At 39.9% G+C, this 18,980-nt stretch overlaps 1 protein-coding gene, 1 long non-coding RNA gene and 4 other non-coding genes across 6 annotated transcripts; all 6 read left to right on the top strand.

Annotated features, from left to right (window-relative positions):
- Positions 1 to 128: 128 nt before the first annotated feature.
- Positions 129 to 7,469, top strand: LOC140551856 (uncharacterized). The gene is made up of 7 exons (XR_011979289.1): positions 129 to 392; positions 1,017 to 1,059; positions 2,162 to 2,204; positions 3,992 to 4,077; positions 4,495 to 4,537; positions 7,053 to 7,177; positions 7,349 to 7,469. It is a non-coding gene; the product is annotated as an uncharacterized lncRNA (long non-coding RNA).
- Positions 1,603 to 1,734, top strand: LOC140552642 (small nucleolar RNA SNORA9). The gene has a single exon (XR_011979559.1). It is a non-coding gene; the product is annotated as a small nucleolar RNA SNORA9 (small nucleolar RNA).
- LOC140552643 (small nucleolar RNA SNORA9) lies at positions 2,622 to 2,753 on the top strand. Its single transcript, XR_011979560.1, has one exon. It is a non-coding gene; the product is annotated as a small nucleolar RNA SNORA9 (small nucleolar RNA).
- On the top strand, positions 4,111 to 4,243 carry LOC140552640 (small nucleolar RNA SNORA9). Its single transcript, XR_011979557.1, has one exon. It is a non-coding gene; the product is annotated as a small nucleolar RNA SNORA9 (small nucleolar RNA).
- Positions 5,429 to 5,560, top strand: LOC140552641 (small nucleolar RNA SNORA9). The gene has a single exon (XR_011979558.1). It is a non-coding gene; the product is annotated as a small nucleolar RNA SNORA9 (small nucleolar RNA).
- A 901-nt stretch (positions 7,470 to 8,370) lies between the features above and the next one.
- rbm43 (RNA binding motif protein 43) lies at positions 8,371 to 14,025 on the top strand. Its single transcript, XM_072675610.1, has 4 exons — positions 8,371 to 8,445; positions 10,185 to 10,375; positions 10,652 to 10,737; positions 12,222 to 14,025. Exons 2-4 carry the CDS (start codon positions 10,201 to 10,203, stop codon positions 13,554 to 13,556), a joined length of 1,596 nt encoding a protein of 531 aa, XP_072531711.1. The 5' UTR covers positions 8,371 to 8,445; positions 10,185 to 10,200; the 3' UTR covers positions 13,557 to 14,025.
- The last annotated feature ends 4,955 nt before the right edge of the window (positions 14,026 to 18,980 follow it).

Genomic DNA, 18,980 nt, shown 5'->3' with positions numbered 1-18,980 from the left:
TAGTGTGATATATAACTAAGATAATATTAAGAATAATATAATAATAAAGAACTCACTCAGCCTCCAGTTGGGGGCGATACCAAGGTTTTTACCCCAAGACGCTTTTCCGTCAGAAGAGGAAGTGGCTATTGCGCATGGGCAGTGCGGACATGGGGAGAACACGTGGAGAGTGCCGTGCAGACCAGAGCGGTAGCAGGAGGACAGCGATGAAAAACTTTAATCTGAATGAATTAATGTAAAACCACGTGCTATGGGTAGTTTGGGAGTTTATGTATATAAGCCGCTTGATGAAATGCGGGTTAGACTGCATTAAAGCCCTTTATTCTTCTGATTAATGAATCATTTGCACCCGTCAGACTGAAATGTGGTGGAAGACGTGCTTGGTGAGGAAGGTGAGTAAGGCACAATGTTACACGTGGATTTCATAAGATTGGAGCAGTTTGCTGCCTTTGCTTTATAGGTTATAAAGTAATACTATTTTTCAGTTTTTGTTGTAAGCGATGGAGATCCGTGTTTATGTTAGTGCCCATGCTCATCCTGTTAGCTGGTCGCTGTCTTTAAAAGAAACCTGCCTGATGGAAATGGCACTTTCTTGAAATGAAGGAGATTGGTGTGATTAAAGCACAGTTAACGTGCATGTAGTCCATATTTGGAAACCAAGCTGTTAGAATAATGAACATAATTAGTGCAAAAATACACCAACACAAAAAGTGGTCAAAATAAAATGGTAGAATACCAACCATTCTAATTCATTCTTTTAATTTGCATCCAATTTGCCATAATTAAGCCTAAACCAAAGTCATTTTTAAATGCTACTTTTTGAATATATACTTTTGGCATGGAACCTTATTTCTGTCATAAATTAAGTAAAAGTCTAGTCTAATGAGCAAGAACAGGAAGTTGGGCTTGTGCTGACTGATCTGAGTTCTTTGTCTGGGTCTGTATTGAGTACCAGCATGGTTCAGCTTTAGGCCATTTTCATTTTGCTCCCCCCCTCCCTTTTTTTCCCCTCTCAGATTGGGTCCTGCCTGTCCAGACTCTGCATGGGTTTTGACTGAGGTAAGTGATTCCTATTTGGGGTTCACTGTGATGCAGTTATCTACATATTCAACTAAGAGTAAGAGGACAGTTGACATTGTTTTATCAAGTCTATGATCCTACAGACTTGCCTTAGAACTATTACACAGCAGCTGAGCAGCATTGACCATGTACCCATCTGCATAGCTTTTGTCTGTCTAGACTAGGGCTAGGGGTCCAAGGGCCAAAGTCCAGCACAGTTTTCTGGGTTCCCTGCTCGAACACCCTACTAAACCTGGCAATTAACGAGTGAGTTGAATGAGGTATACCTAAGCAAAAGATGTAGATGGGAGTTCCCCAGCTCTAGAGGATCAAAGGCGTTGTAGACTAGCATCATCCCCTACCAGCATATGAGTGCCTTCCTTTTCTTTCCCCTTTCTGATCTAGTAGAGAATTATCAGTGAACACAGCTGTTTAAGAAAACTACTGAAAGACACACACAGAAGAGCTTGTCAGGGTTTGTTCATGCTGCTGCGCACGTAACGTCACGCTGTGGTGTACTGCTGCCATATGAGGTGAATGTGTTTGCAGGCTGATCAGCAAGGCTGGGTCTGCTGTGACTCTGCCCTTTCCTGCATGTCTGCTACAGAGATGTTGAGGTGGTTTGAGGCCTGTGTGTGTTCTGTCCACAAAAGGTTATAGAAACCTCATACAAATACACTGAAATTGTTTTTCTAGTCATTTGAGAACTATTTTCTTAAAGCATTTTTGATGAAACTAGAGAACTTAAAGTTCTACATTCTGTATAATTCTGCTAAATTAATTAATGCAATAAGCTTGTTTATATTTGTGTTCAAGCTCATTCTTTTTGCTGATCCTTTTTTTATTATAATAAATAAATGTGACCTAGCTGATGGATGGCAGAATGTCTTAAAATGAAGGAGTTTGAAGTGGTTAAAGCACAGTCAAGGTGCATGTAGTCCAAATGGACACCAAGCTGCAAAAACATTCAGAAATTGGCTACAGTTTAGTGCCACCCATTAATATATGTTTGGGTCTGTCTGATTTCTTACTGATTAGTACAAGCGTTTAGATTGCTCAGGGTTTTTTTTTTTTTTTTTTTTTTTCCCCCTTTCCCCCCTAGATTGGGTCCTGGCTGTCCAACCTCTGCATGGGTTTTGACTGAGGTAAGTGTCCCATTTGTCCACTGAACCATTTGGGTTCACTGTTGAGCGTCACCCAGCAGCACCGGATTAAACTACAGCTTGTTGAATTCATTGTGAGATAAAATCAAAGCCATGTGCCGGCTGTTCTGCAAGGGTGCGTCTTACAATGTGACTCTGTTCCAAGTGCCAAAGTCCAGCACAGTAGGCCTGAGCAGCAAAAAACAAAAAATGAACTATGCAGGAATCTGCAGACGGGAGTTCCCCAGGCCTGACCTAGAGGATCAAAAGCAAAATAAGCGATGAACACAGCTGTTAATGAAAACGACTGAAAGAGACACACAGAAGAGCTTGTCATGGTTTGTTCATGCTGCTGCGCACGTAATGTCACGCTATGGTATACTGCCGCCATATATCGTAACCCTTGTGAGGTGAATGTGTTTGCAGGCTGATCAGCAAGGCTGGGTCTGCTGTGACTCTACCCTTTCCTGCATGTCTGCTACAGAGATGTTGAGGTGGTTTGAGGCCTGTGTGTATTCTGTCCACACAAGGTTATAGAAACCTCATACAAATACATTGAAATTGATTTCCTAGTCATTTGAGGACTTAAGTAGAGCTAGATAACTCAGTTTTATGTTCTGTATGATTCTGCTAAATGAATTAAGGCATTGAACCAGCAGCTAGTGTATGCAGAAAAGGGCCAAAAAAATGGATCAGGATTATGTAGTAAATGCACTATTTTAATGAATACAGATGAAGAAAAATACAGATATAAAGTACTGTTATTTATATAGAGAAAAATGCAATAAGTGCATGGTCAATAAAAAATATACAGAGAAAGTAATGAATATGCAACATGCAGAATTAACATAGACAAATGCACAAATTCGGCTATAATGTAAATTCATTTAGAGTGGAGTTTGGTGTAAAATGGTTCATTGTAGAGAATTTTTTATATATATATATATATATATATATTATTAATAATTAAGTCCCACTTTTGGAAGCCCACTGCATTTTGTCCACTGTTAGCCATGTTAGTATGTCTGTGTAGTCTTTATGGTGTTCTCTCTGGTGTTGACCTACATTTGTAGGTCACTTTAGGCCTATGGTATTTCATTAAAATTTAATAAGGTCCAATTATAGAAAATGTTCTGAAGTCAAGGTCCGGAACCTCCATAATGTTAGTCAATGCATAGTTCAGTATATTTAAACAATACTGTCAGTTTACACTGTTCTGTAAAATGCACTAAATGTTCTCACTGAATTTGAGGTTTATTTTAACCTAGTCTAAATACAATTTGTAAAGAAACTTGCAGTTGATCAGTGTTTATTAAGCACTAACAATATCCTCAGTATGCTTAGAAAGGCATGTCGTGTGTCACGATAACATTTTTCACGATATGATAAAATATCATATTGTCATATTGCCCAGAACAATTCTTTTTACAGCATTAATTTTCATCACAGAATTAACTTTCCTCTCACTCGCTCGAGTTGCAGCTCTCATGATAATGCACAGATTTGATTGGCGGAATAGCACCCAGTGTGATCTTTATAATAGATTATTCTGTGAGTCTCCTGAGCTGCTAACTGTACCGTAAAGGCTAGAAAAGTTATGCTGGGCAAAAATAAACACTGTCAAAATGAAATGGCGTTTAATAGTTCATCAGTTATAGGTCCAGGTCCGGATAGGCCAGCATCTGGGTCTGGACCCGGGATGTGGTCTGCCTATTTGGTGACCTCCGCTTTGGGCTAATTCAACTTTGGGAAATAACTGAACGTTTTCTGTTTTTCTGATTCCAATTCAGGTTCTCAGGATATACTGAATGCCATCATGTTTAGTGCAGCTGTGGTGTAACTGAAAACTGGGTGGAGTGCATCGGCTGATCTAGAGGTATTTATCACAACCCTTGTGAGGTTAATGTGTTTGCAGGCTGTTCAGCAAGGCTGGGTCTGCTGTGACTCTGCCCTTTCCTGTATGTCTGCTACAGAGATGTTGAGGTGGTTTGAGGCCTGTGTGTGTTCTGTCCATACAAAGGTTATGAAAACCTCATACAATTAATATCAGTATTTGCAATTGAATAATGAACACTTTTAGTACAAAAATACTATAGTATAAGTGGAGCTTAGGAAATGTTTACTACATTGATGCTGTAATTCACTTCAGGTTTTTTTTTTGTGCTCCAGGTTCTGTGTTTGGGTCTGTCTGACTTCTTACTTGATTAGTACAAGCATTGAGATTCTTCAGCTTTAAGCAGTTTTCACAGCAAAGCACATTGTTCATTTTTTTTTTCTCTTTTTTCCCCTTCAGATTGGGTCATGGCTGTCCAAACTCTGCAAGGGTTTTGACAGAGGTAAGTGTCCCATTTGTCCACTGAACCATTTGGGTTCCCTGTTGAGCTGCAGTAGAGGCAGTAATCTACATATTCAATTAAGAGTAAGAGGACAGTTGACATTACAGTTTTGTAATGTACACAGCAGCTGAGCAGCATTGATCATGTACATGCCTGCATAGGGCTGGGTGATATGGTAAAATTCAATATCAATATTTTAATACTTTTTTCACTATTTATCACTACATGTGATCACAGACTAAAAATATCAGTAGCGACAGATTCTTAGAAACTGCTGTTCAGAGACTGAATTCAGTGATTTGTATTCAACATCTGCTCTTCATCTAAATAAACCAGTCTAATTACTGTTATTAATGAAACCTGCAGCTGATCAGTGTTTATTAAGCACTAACAGTATCCTCCATATGCTTAGAAAAGCATACAATAAAATTTATCACACTAAGATAAAATATTGTCATATTGCCCAGCTCTGTCTGTGTAGCTTTTGTCCATCTAGAGTAGAGCTAGTGGTCTAAGGTCCAACACAGTCCAGCACAGTTTGCTGGGTTCCCTGCTCTAACACTCCTACTAAACCTGGCAGTTAACAGGTGAGTTGAATGAGGTATACCTGAGCAAAAGAACACAAAACTGAGGTGTGCAGATGAGAGTTCCCCAACTCTAGAGGACAAAAAGCGGTGTAGACTAGCATCATCTTCTACCAGCATGAGAATGCCTTCATTTTCTTTCCCCTTTCTGATCTAGTACAGAATAATCAGTGAACACAGCTGTTTAAGAAAACTACTGAAAGAGACACAGAAGAGCTTGTCATGGTTTGTTCATGCTGCTGTGGACGTAACGTCACACTGTGGTATACTGCAGTCATATATCGCGACCCTTGTGAGGTGAATGTGTTTGCAGGCTGATCAGCAAGGCTGGGTCTGCTGTGACTCTGCCCTTTCCTGCATGTCTGCTACAGAGATGTTGAGGTGGTTTGAGGCCTGTGTGTGTTCTGTCCACAAAAGGTTATAGAAACCTCATACAAATACACTGAAATTGTTTTTCTAGTTGTTTCTTTAAAATCATTTTTTTGGTGAAACTAGAAAACTTAAAGTTCTGTATTATTCTGCCAAATGAATAAATGCAATGAACGAGCATCAATATGAGGGAGGGGGATGGGGTGAATAATCAGGAACTGTAAATAAAATAAATGCACTGTTTAATGAATACAGAAGAAAATGAAAAACAAGATTAACATAGGGGGAGTGCAATGAATGCATGGCCATTATGCAACATGCAGAATTAACATACAGAAAAGTTGACAAATTCAGCTACAATGTAAAGTCATTCAGATTGGAGTTTGGTGTAAAAAATGGTTCAATGTAGATAAGTTTTTTTTTTTTTTTTTTTTTTTTTTTTTTAATTTTTTTTTTATATGTAGCTGAAAACAAGTATTTAGTCTTTAGCCATTTAGTGCCCCATCCTTATGCAGAAGTGGCATTCCCCTTAAGCCCAAATGTGAGAGATAGCCAATAGGTCTTTATGGTGTTCTCTCCACAGCAAAGTTATGAATGGCTTTAGACCAGGGGTATCTCGTTAAAGTTCAATAAAGTCCAATTGGAGTAACTAACTGAAGTCAAGGTTCAGAACATCTGTCTTAACTTGCATTTTGATTAACTGCCATATCCTGTATTTAGAAGTAACCTAGTGTCCTATGGACATTTTACACTGAACTGGACAAATGATAAATACAGAAAAATATAAATTGAGAGAAAACTGAATACTTTGGAAAAAATATGCATGTTAAACTGCTTAATAACTTCAGTGGCGCTTTACATTACTGCTTTTAATCGTTTTGGTCTTGGGGCGCACGAGACATACTGGTTTAGATGCGCCTCTGTGACGAATAAACATGTAGCTAAATCTCTACTGTTCTCTTCTTAGAGCAGGCCACTTAAATTGACTGCTCAAGTTACAGCGTTCTGAGAGACACTCTCAGAACGCTGTAACTTGAGCAGTCAATTTAAGTGGCCTGCTCTAAGAAGAGAACAGTAGATGCTTGGGCTGATAAGCATGTACTGTAAAGGCTAGAAAAGTTATGCTGGGTAAAATAAGGTAAGGTGCACGTATTTGTCACTGTACAGTGTACAGCGAAATGTGTCCTCCGCATTTAACCCATCTGTGGTAGTGAACACACACACTAGTGCTCTAGGGGCAGTGAGTACACACCCCCAGAGCGGTGAGCAGCCAACTCCAGCGCCCGGAGAGCAGAGAGGGTAAAGGGCCTTGCTCAAGGGCCCAACAGTGGCAGCTTGCCGAGCCCGGGAATCGAACCCTGTTATCGTTATCCCGGCGCTCTAACCGCTGAGCCACCACTGAGTCAACACTGTCAAAAAGAAAAGGGTCTTAATATTGTATCGGTCATCAGTCCAGGTCCGGATTTGACTGCGCCCAGGTCTGGACTTGGAATGCGGTCTGCCTATTCGTGACCTCTGCTTTGGACAAAGAATTAACTGAACCTTTTCTTCGTTTTTTTCAGATTCCATTTCAGGTTCTCAGGATATACTGAATGCCATCATGTTTAGTGCAGCTGTGGTGTAACTGAAAACTGTGTGGGGGTCCGGATGTGAGTGCCTCAGCTGCCCCTACAGCCATTTTGGACCAGTAAGCAAATTATGCATTTGCTTGCAAGTTGATTTGAAGTAAATGTTAGTAGGTGGGAAAACCAAACAAAAAAAAAAAACAGACTGTTCAGCAGGGCTGGGGCTTATAATGTGCAGCTCCCTAAAGAACAATGACATTTTCATTGAAATGCATTTCTGCTTTGCTTTGCAGGAGGCCAGCGTCCAGTTGGATTTCCAAGAAGACATTTAAGCCTTAAAATGTGAAAGGGGGGTGGGGTGTACACTTGACTCCTGCTTTTATTCTTATTAAAGCATTTAAACACTGGTCTCAATCGCAGCTGTGTTTGTACGTTTACATTCGTCTGAAGGTGTGTATGTAGAAATACCCCTGGTCTTCACACTGACCAACTACTCTCACCATTTATGTTAGACCCAGATGGAAATTGGCTTCACCGGTAACCAGCCTTTAACCCATCAGTGCAGTAAACACACACACAGTGAGGGTGAGTGCATGTGCCTGAAGCAGTGGGCAGCCATTGCTGCGGAGCCCGGGGAGCAGAGGGGGTGAAGGGCCTTGCTCAAGGGCCCGGGCATCGAACCCACAACCCTGTCATCAATAGCCCCGAGCTCTAGTGCTGTCAGTGTACAATACTTTTTCCAGTTTTACTGGAAGGGGTTTAAGACCGAGTTTAAAGAGCCGTGTTTATAACATTACTGTTTATGAGCAAAAGGAGCTCAGAGCTCATATTTGATTTTTGAGGAGGTTATAATAAATGATTGTACAAATGAGTACACTCTTAAAAATAAATCTTCTAATAATCTTTTATTTAATAAAATTGATAAACTAACTAAAGTTAGTGTGAAATAACTTGCCTTGAAAGAGTATGCCCAGCCAATACTGAGGCAAAGCAACGAAAGTGCGGCCGGTGGAACAAGCTGACTTTACAGGAACCCGTAGTAAATACACAGCTGAATGAATAGAAACAGTAAAAACAGTAAAAAGGTTGTAAATGTCATTAAGTAAATAATATGCACTTTTAAATGTACAGCCAGTGTAATAAACACGAGTAAAACACATGTACGATACCACAGCGGGTCATGCAGAGCCGCTGCACTACACACAAACACACAGTGTCCTGATGGCGGAGCTAAAGGCGCTGAAGTTCGGTGAAGGAGGAGGAGGAGGAGGAGGAGGAGGGAGGCCGAGGGAGTCTCTCCATACTTTTGCTTTCAGTTTACGAAGCGCAACTCAAATGTAGCTTTCTCTCCTCGACGGTTTCGGTGTTTCTGGATTTCGGACACATGAAGGTAAGACTCTGAACATCAGCGTTTCTAACCCCCTAGCTGCGCCGTAGCGGCTCCAGTTCTGCCGACCGAGTTATAACTAGCTACCTACCTTCACCTCAAGCTTAGCCCAACGCAAAACTCCTGCACACCACCTGAACTTTTATCAGATGAGGCTCGACGGGTGAATGGAAGTGAACCAGAATGTAGACTTGACTGAATTTAGCCGAGGCCGGTTTTTGCACAGTTGACCACTGTGCTACGAATTAGCAGCGTTTTATTAGAGTAGTCCTGAGCAAGTGAGGGGAGGAGCTAGAGTGATAATATTAAAACACTATCATTAATAAAATAATAATACATGTAATAATGGTGTTTAAATAGTTAAGCAGTAGTTAAGTTAAGACTAAATTAACTTTAGTAAAAAACAAAACAAAAAAAAAAAAAAACAGCAAAAGGCTACGTTCATATAACCAGGCTGAAGTGACTCTAGTGACACTCCTCGCGTGTCCCAATTCAGGGGCTGCATCCTTCGGAGGCTGTATTCAAAGGCCGATTGCGTCACAGTAGGCGCGACTAGGCTGTCCCAAATCTAGGGCTGATTGCAGACATTTTTACTACTCCTCCTCTCCTATCCTGAAAGAAGGAGTAGTAATTGGGGAAATGGCACAGCTGATCCCTTTTAGATTTAAGGTGCACGTATTTGTCACTGTACAGCGAAATGTCCTGTGCATTTTACCCATCTGTGGTAGTGAACTAGGGGCAGTGAGCACACACACACACCCAGGGTGTTGGGGGGCCAACGGGGAGCAGAGAGGGTGGAGGGCCTTGCTCAAGGCCCCAACAGTGGCAGCTTGCTGAGCCCAGGTATCGAACCCACAACCCTATCATCAACAGCCCGGAGCTCTAACCACTGAGCCGACACTTATATGATGTTGACTACTGAGCCAATTACAACACCCACTTTCTGGCACCCCTAGTACTGCCCAGCCAATCACAGCTGTTGCATAGAGCAGCACATATACGACAATTCGGTCCGCTTAACTGGGTTAATTGTAAATTACATATATAGAAATTAAATATATATAAAATCTAATAAGAACAACTTGTTAGAAATAGGGCCATTGATACAGTTTTACTGAACATACTTGTGGTTGTGTTAACTGCATAAGGAACATTTAGGCTCAGTTCCAATACGATAAGCCAGGTGGCAAAAAGCAGGGGAGCATGTTAGTTGTTATCTATCTTTAAAAGACTTCATGGGTAGGGTACTCTCATGTATCCTCCTCTGGAAGCCGCTTCAAGGGAAAATTTAAGCGGCTTCTCCTTTGTCTCCTCCTGTATTTGGACAAGCGTCAGAAGAGGAGGAGGGTCAGTAAGAAAAGGCAGTAACTTTTGGGGTTTCTGGATGCAGCCTAAGGCTCTTTTGAATGTGGCCTAGACAAAAGGGTCACTTCAGTTTAAATATATGAACGTAACCTATACTCTATATCATTTTTATCTTTACCTTCTATATCTTTTTAGATCATGTAAAATAAACCTTAAATCTTTAAAGTAAGAAACACAAATACAGAAACAAAATGAACCCAAAACAGGATTGAATAAGAATTAAAAGTAGAACTATTTCCTTGCAAATACATGAATGAGAAAACATACAAAACAAAAAATCTATAAATTTAGTAACTCATGAAACTACTACAATATTTCTGCTAATCAGCAGTTCATACATATATTATTAATAACCCCTATCATTCCCTTTCCCGTAGTAATACTGATGTCAGAATGAATCCAGCGGTTATTAAAGTGTCTGGAATTCCAGCTATCGACCTTGATGACCGAATGCTGGACCAGCTGAAGATACACTTCCAGAGGCGCAGTAACAGTGGGGCAGATGTTCTAACAGTACTTCCGACATCTACCCCAGACCAGGCCTATGTTGTCTTTGAATCAGATAACGGTAAGATTAACCTAAAGGGTGTAGTAGTACATTAACCCTGGTTTACATTGATTTTAAAAGCCATAAACTGACCTACATGAACTATAAAGAGCTAGATGTTATGAATAAAATAGAATTGATATAGTGGCATAAAATAACACTAATCACGTGCTGTGGTTTAGCCTTAACCTTTCTTGCTCATAGCTTCGGGTCAAGTACAGTCCAATCTGAGAGAGTCAGCTTTAAAACTATTGATTACTTCCTTGTTTTCCTCTTTCCAATAATACTCTGTGTTAGTTCCTGGAGTCTTGCAACGGAATCATGTGTTGGAAGTGGACAGCAAATTCTATCCTGTTCATGTCCAGAGAGCTCACCAGTCTGAGGTAATACACAACACACACATACACATGACTTCAGACCCAAAATGTCCCATAATGTGATCAGCAGACGCTGAATTTATACATATGAACAAAATGACTTTATTGTACTGTGTTTGAACAATTACACACTAAGCAAGGCTCAGCCAAATGACTCATGTTTATTTGCTGTCAGTACTTTCCCCCCAGGACAGGAGAAGTCACATGACAGCAGTAAAACAACATGGTTCTAAAGTACATAAACGTATAAAGCACCAACACACAGACGTAAACACACTGAAGACACTTAATTAATGCTTAATTAAAACTTTTATATATTTCAAAAACGTACACCTACAATGCCTATCAAAAGTGTTCATTTAATTGCTTTTCTAAATGTAATCATGTCATCAATTCATTTATTAATTATTAACAATTAACAAATTGATAAATTATTGCATACATATTGACCCCCTTAAAGTGACAGACCTAATACAACAGGCAACTGCTGCTAGTAGTCTCCCAATTATTGAAATTGAGATCACCTGAGTGCAGTGACTGTACTCCTTCACCATCACACTACCACATATGTTTGACTGTTAGTATGATGTTCTTTTATTGAAATACAGAATTAGTGAGATATAATGGGACCCTGTCTTCAACTAATTACCAAGGTGTTTGTTGGTGAATGTGAAACGAGCTTTTATTTTCCTCTAGGTTGACTATCAGCTCTCCCATAGATACCCCAGCTGAGGCGAATGAGGTGCGCAGTAGTCATAGGTTCTTGGTGGCCTCCCTCACTAGTCTTCATGGTGTATTTGTAGCCAGGAATACTGATTAACCAGTGACTGGAGCTTTCAGACAGGTGTCTTTATACTATAGTCACTTGAGACACATTTGGTGATCTCTGTTTTTTTTTTGCCTGGACCTCTGTTAAACTAGGGAAGTCAATTTGAAGGGAGTCAATATTTGTGCAGTCTATTTTTTTACATATTAAATATTTTTATTTAATTTGCTTTACTTTGTAGAAATCACTTTCTCACTTATAACATCTCACTTATAAACTCTTATAACATATCTCGCTTATAAAATCGTATAAATAAATAAAAACAAAAAGCGAAATTATATTGACCTTGAGTCCATTTACAAAAGTAAATATCAAAGGTGGTATAAACTTTCTATAGGCAGTGTAGATGTAACATTTTTTATTTAATAAATTTAATTATATTTTAGAAGCAATATAGTGCTACATGTATGCAAGACATATATGCAGAAATGGAGGACGTACACAGTGTACAGATTCCATATCTTTTTTTATCATCAGTGCCAATAATTATCTTTACCATAGGTGCTAATAATTATGGAACAGACTTATTAGACACTAATTGATCTGAGTATGCAAAACATGCAGTACAACTTACGGCTATCGCCATTTATTAAGTAAACTCAGAGCCATGCTTCTGTTTAAATTGTGGTTGAATGTGTGTGTGTGTGCGTGTGTGCTGTTTCAGGTGGACATGCCAGTTAAAACCAAACTAAATATGAGCATGTTCCCAAAGCCACAAGATGTTTGGTTGCTCCTGCGGTCAAATGGCTTTGAGGCAACAGAAATCAGGCCAGGCATCCTCCAGTTAAAGGGATCCTTTCTCAGCCTGAAGCTTTTACGTAAAAAACTAACTGAGCTCCTGGTCCAAGACGTCCTATCCCAAAACACATCTCCTTCAGCCCTTTCCAACGGATACCCTTCTGCTTCTGTCTCCCAAATGGAGCCTAATCATTTGGTGCCCATAACTGCCTTCAGACCTTCATCAAACCATGGTCGTGTAATGAGCAATGGAGTGCATGCGGGTAGCCGGAGGCCCATGGTCAATGCTGCTTCACCATTGTTAGGTGTCTCTTCTGCCAGTCTCAAGCTGCGACAGCCGGTGTCTCCTGTATATGGCGATCCAGGCTCAGCTGGGTCCCCCAGCAGTTCTCCCAACTACAGTGATTATACTTTTCATAATAGGCCTTCCTCCAAGCCAAGAGAAGCAAGCTTGTTGGTGGACAAACATGTCCTAGACTATGCACTCATCTACGAGGAGAACTTTTTCAAGGAGATTGAAGTGGTCTGGGGTTGTGAGATGAGTCTAAAAGATCATGAAGATGTAACGACAGTCACATTTTTGGGAAAAGACTGTGAGAAAGCCAAACGAAAACTCCAGTCCTTCATTGAGAACATTGCACCTAGTTTGCGCATTCAAGAAATACACTTGAATGATTACGATCTTAACCAACAAGTGGATATTCGGAAGAGAGTCCAGTACTATACAGACATAAAGTTAGGTGTAACAATCAAGCAGGATGGCGAAACTGTCAAGGTGGTGGGAGCATCTACAAAAAGCTTTGTAGTGAAGCAGCAGCTTCTAGGAGAGAGTGAAGACCCTTCCACGTCTAGTCAAAGGGGCAGACAGCTAGAGAGAAACTCAAGACAAAGAAGTTCTTCACTACCGAGACAGTATAAGCTCAATAGGGTTTGTGAAACTGACCAAGGACGCCTTCCTGAGCCAAAATATGGAGCCGGAGTAGCAAAAGAATACTCTCCTTCAGACTATCAAGAGGAACCTCAGTCCAGAAGAGCTCGGGGTCTTTCAAATGAACAGCAATCCAGGAGACGCAGCAACTCAGAGTCTAGAGACAGACAGAGAGAAACCAGGGCAAAGCCAAAACTACCTGATGAGGTGCAGTTGCCAACTAGTGATGGAGAAAAGAAGTCCAAAGGCAAGATTTTACCTTCTATTAAGAAATCATTAGGAATAGATATGTCAATATTAAAAAAGCCTAAAAAAACAAGTAATAAATTATGAAAATATTAACAGGGATTATGCTGCTGTAAGCAAACCATATCTGCTTGTTAAGAGATGATTGCCAACCATACTGCATTTGTGGCAATGTTGAGATAATCAGTAATTTTTTTTAAATAATCTTTTTTTTAATCTTTTTTTGTATTCATGATTTGTTTACACTTCACAGTATTTATGCTCATTTTTTTGTAATTTTAAAATCTATTTATTACATTTAATGAAATAATTTGGCATAATTATAAGCTATTTCTGTATTCTGTATATAATTCTGTATAACTGCACATTTTGCAATTAAAAATGTCTATATTATTGTGTGATATTTTATACAGATATTTATGGAGGAATAAGGAAAATACATAACAGTATGATAATTAAAGTGCACATTTAGTGTTTTTCTGGCAATTTAGCCGTAATCTGTGTGGCTACATATCATGTTGTTAAATTTAAAAGCGTATACTGTAGACCAACCATTGTTCCAATCTGAATTTGTGTTTTTCTGAATTTGTTTTTTATTGTGTTATATTAAACATCATTTTAAAATTTAAGACTTTTACACCCGTGACTGCATTTTATATCTAACTAGACATTCTGCATTCACCAGCATGTGGCACTATTTACTCATTCTTATAAATATTAGGGATGCACCGATCCATCTTTCTCTGTTGCGATACAGATAACGATACTTTGCGTAGCGGCCGATAACGGTACTATTGTTGAATGAATAAATCATATACCTCACCATGTGGGAAAGACTTAAAGGTCCAAAAGGATTTTATTTTCTGTCATCAGATATTAAAGAAACATACAAGTTTAAGCACTGATTTCCTGACAGGAAATTGTCTAATATATATTCCTGATACGTCTTTGAATTGTCTGGTATGGCACGGGAATCTGGTTGTGTTCTAGCATCCTATCCCACCCACTGCCCATTCCCCAGTCCTATTCCCACACCCCGGGCTGCAAGATACAGAACTCAATAGCAATAGCTGCGCTGCAGCCTAAAAACCTAAAAAGCCTCGGCATTTGTCTAAAAAGCTTCATGAGTAACAATAACTACATCAAATGGAGGATCTGGGTATGAGTTTTCTAACAAATTAATACTGAAGACTTGAAGCCCTGATGATATACCTGCGTCCAGAAGGTTAGTGCAATGCACATTACTGAGGTCTACATCAGGTGGAAACTAAAAAACAAGGAAAAAAGCACGGTATTACTCTAAATAAATTGTGTATGTTATCTGTTAAACTGAGCAGTACGCTGTCGGGATCTGTAAAGTAGTAAGTCCAGAGTGTATTTTAGGAGCAGTGGGCATCTAGCTAGCTAACAGGTGACAGAGTTATATAAAATCTACATAATTTTACATTTCAAGCGTATACATTTGCTGATCATCTTACAGAATATGACTGGTCATCGCTTGCCATTGTAAAAATGATTGAACTGGCAACCCGCTCGAGCTGTAGGTATAGGGAGGAGGGGTTGGGACAGACAACTCTCTCCAGTGTTTCGAAACTGGACTGCGGTAGAAATTTTAAACTGCTGTCATTTAGTAAGACAAACTATAATAAATGAACACAGATATAAATGAACCCAATTCAATAGCTAGTTTGTATAGAATCCGAAAGATTGACTAGAATCTGAAAGATACCTCTAAGCTAAGATACTACTAAATACAAAAATGAGTGTGGAGACCACAATTCTCAGCACTACACTTCGCCCAAGTACTCTTGCTGGTGCCAGACAGGCTGGTTTGAGTATGTCTAGATCAGCACAACAGTCAGAGTTCACTAAGAATGGTTCAATAAAGAAAACACATTCACTGAGCGGCAGTTCTGTGAATGGAAATGCCTTGTTGATGAGAGAGGTCAGAAAGAGGTCTGACAGAAAGGCCACAGTAAAGCAGATAACCACACTGTACAACTGTGTTGACACGTCTAACCATGACACAGATGGGCTACAGCAGAAGACCACGTCAGCTGAAGGCCGGAGAAACGCAGGCTGGTCTGATGAATTTCGATTTTTTTGCTGAGGCACATAGATGGTTGGGTCAGAATTTGGGGTTAAAAGAAGGAATGCTTGGATCCAACCTGCCAGCGGTCCAGGTGGAGGTGGAGGTGATTAAATGGTGTGGGGAAGGTTTTGTTGGCATACTTTGGGCCTGTTAATACCAATAACTGCTTGAATATTGCAGTCTCTTTGTGTATTGTTGTTGACCATGTTCATTCCTTCATGCCCACAGTTAGACCATCTTCCAGCAGTTTACTTCCAGCATGATGATGCACCATGTCACAAAGCCAAAGTCAAACTGGTTTCATGAAGTCAGTGTTCTTCAGTGGCCTTCCCAGTGCCTACGTCTGAATCCAATAAGAGGTTGTAGAATGGGAGATTCGCAGCACTCGGTTGGACAAAAGAAAGGATGAGGTGACAGGCACATTAGCTAACATGCTAACTCTTGGTTATGCTGCTGTGTTGAGATATGCTCAGTACGGTTCTCAGACCTGAGCAGAATGACATAATTGGGAGTGTAAACTACCTTAGCCTTGTGATTGCTGAGGGTAAAGCTAATGCAAGCTTCATCTAAGACCCAGGCCCCCCAGTTTATGCTGAAAAGGGGGGATTGTGATAAAATGCAATATACAAACCATTTACTGGTTATTGGTTATTTACTGGTTATTCAAGAGGAATACTTTGCACATACTTTACACGTATATTGTCTGCCCACAAGAGCAAGGTGATTAGAAACCAAGCAAGAATTTGGGTTGAGTTTTTGAGTCTTTCCATTAAGACTGAGGACCAGCACAGCACTGCCCTCATTAGGCTGAATGCGATATCACATCCACCAGGGACCAGCAGAAAACAAAGATTTGGTTTTAGTTTGTCTATTTATAGGTTGGTTGATTGATCGATTGAATGTATAGATGTCAAACGATATCAATTAACAGATTTGACTTTAATGTGAAACCTGTGGTGCTCCAGAGCTTCATTTAAGATTTGGTCTCTCTGACCTTAACTGCATTCAATTTGGTACAAATATAAAATTAGTTTTAGGCCAATTTATGACAATGTTATGGGTTTATATACCAGAACAAGCCAGGTTTTCTTACCTCTGCTCTTTCCATTAGAATTAAACGGGCTGTTACTTAAAGACTACTTTACGACTTTAACACTGATGTGTGCAACTGATTGGCTGTCATGTATTTTTAATCAACCTTTAACCAAAACAGTCTGGGTTTAAACATTCCTTATAAGCTGACGGTGAATGTGCAGGGGACAATGGACATTGGTTTGTTTACATATATGGATTATGTGAACTGTGGAGGCAATAGTGTGTTTTTAAACTTTAACAGTATGTATTACACTTAAAAAAAAAAATGTTTTTTTCACAATATGGGCCCTTTAACAAAGTGATCTACAAGGAGACTCATCATAGACAAGACAAGACAACCATATTTTACCATTTGTGCCCACAACCATTGCTGCAGTGCCCAGGGAGCAGAGAAGGTGAAGGGTCTTGCTCAAGGGCCCAACAGTGGCAGCTTGCCAAGCCTGGGTATTAAACCCACAACCCTGTCATCAACAGCCCGGCACTCTAACCGCTGAGCCACTACTGTCCCAATGAGTGCATGTTGGTTCCTCTGACCTTAACATAACTGCATTCAGTTTGGTACAAATACATGTCATGTCATGTTTAGTCATGTAATGACTAAAAAATATATTTATTACTTAAAGCCTTATTTTCTTTTACTATTATTACATTTCTATTTCATAAAACATGCTTTAAAAAATTGGTCATTATTATTGGTGTTTTTTCTACAATAGACCTTTTCAGTGTACTTTATTAGTCTATCTGATTGGGACCCCATTAACCCTTTTAAACCCATGGCTGAATCATTTGCGCCACACTTCTGACTTTTCCCAGACCAATTTTGTCCATCAGCTGAGCTACTGCTGATCGGTATCAGAACAGCTCCCTCCACATCCGCTTGTTCTTCCACACACGGCACACTGGCCCATTTCCTGTCTACTCTATGTGTTGATAGTGTTGACCGAAACTGTGTTTGACTGAGGTTGAGGCCGTTATTGCAGTTCCTGCTGTAATGTTGAAGATTAGATATGGATAAACGAAACCTGGCACCAGCTTGGCTTGAGCATCAAAACACTAAAGGTCAGACTGGGAAGTTCCACGTTTCTGTGGTGAGGTTTCCCATGGCCTGCCCATGTCTGGGTGCCTGATCTGAGGGTGTTGAGGGCGAATAGCAGGAAATGCCATGTTTCTTCCCAAAAGATAACATTCCAGTGTAACTTCACATCTCCTCTAACACAAGCACACACACAGCAACAGAAATGAACACTTCAATAATGCTGTATTGGCAAGTAAGGAGGTCTTCAAAGTGGATAATATATGATGAGTAGACCCATTTGTAACAAATTTCTTGAGGCCAATTCAGGACAACGTTATGGGTATATGTACCAGAACAAGCCCAGTTTTCTTACCTCTATTCCATCCTTATATAAAACAGGCAGTTACTATGCCTTTAAAACTGATATAATCCTGCTGATTTGTAATCAACAGTCTGGGCTACAACATTTCTTTTATATATCATACTAAATTAAGTTATTTCATTATTTCAAGACACACAATTCCCTCTATAGTTCACAAAATCCATATATGCTGCAAAAACAGCCCAGTTAGAATTAATTGTTTTTTGATGCCGCAAAAATGTGCGGGGCTATGTGAAGGTGAATGTGCGGGGCTAAACTGCTATAAGCTGAGCTGGGGGGAAATGTAAATGTGTTGATTTTTGACTCTAACTGGACTGTTTTTTTGCAGCTTAGTTTACATTATATGGACTGTGTGAACTTATTCATATGACCACATGATGCAAATATTCAGGTTCCAAGACTTGCTAGTCTTATGGTGATTTAATTGTCGTCCAGTTACAAGAGGTTTATCATTAATTAATGAGGTAAATTCTTTTTTCAGACGCCCCCCTGATAAACAAATCCAGTTCAAATAAGGCTGAAAGCCTTTATCAGTGTTGTGTGAACCTCTCACCACTTTGTATTATTTTCATGACATTTTCTTAAGAAGATCTAAACTGTTACAAAGATCTAAACCATTATGGCATTAGGCTGAAGCTCATATCATATGTTACACTGCTGGGTGAATGTAGTGTTAAGTGCCTTGTCCAAAAACTCTTATTGGTGTAGCGTGGTGTGATTGCCCAGCTGGGAAATCAAACCCTAGTCTGCCACAAGGAGGGACATGATGTTACCCACTATGCTACACCATTCTAACTGCCTTAACAGCTCCCCAGATGCTCCTCGCTGCTGTTCACACACCTCCCATAGAGGCCCACAAGTTCTCAACGGTTCTCTCTGATTGTGACATCTGGATAAGTGGTTTGGGTCCTTGCCTGGGGTGACAGG

Source organism: Salminus brasiliensis, chromosome 3 (genome assembly GCF_030463535.1).
Source record: "Salminus brasiliensis chromosome 3, fSalBra1.hap2, whole genome shotgun sequence".
Classification (NCBI taxonomy): Eukaryota; Metazoa; Chordata; class Actinopteri; order Characiformes; family Bryconidae; genus Salminus; species Salminus brasiliensis.
The sequence above is the reverse complement of the archived record's forward strand: the minus strand, read 5'-3'. Positions and strand labels throughout refer to the sequence as shown.

What these genes read in the sequence shown, in the direction of transcription:
- rbm43 (XM_072675610.1), top strand. Translation starts at nt 10,201, where the DNA reads ATGAATCCAGCGGTTATTAAAGTGTCTGGAATTCCAGCTATCGACCTT. An exon ending in TGTCTTTGAATCAGATAACG is followed by an intron (nt 10,376 to 10,651) that starts GTAAGATTAACC and finishes ACTCTGTGTTAG; the next exon opens with TTCCTGGAGTCTTGCAACGG. An exon ending in AGAGAGCTCACCAGTCTGAG is followed by an intron (nt 10,738 to 12,221) that starts GTAATACACAAC and finishes GTGCTGTTTCAG; the next exon opens with GTGGACATGCCAGTTAAAAC.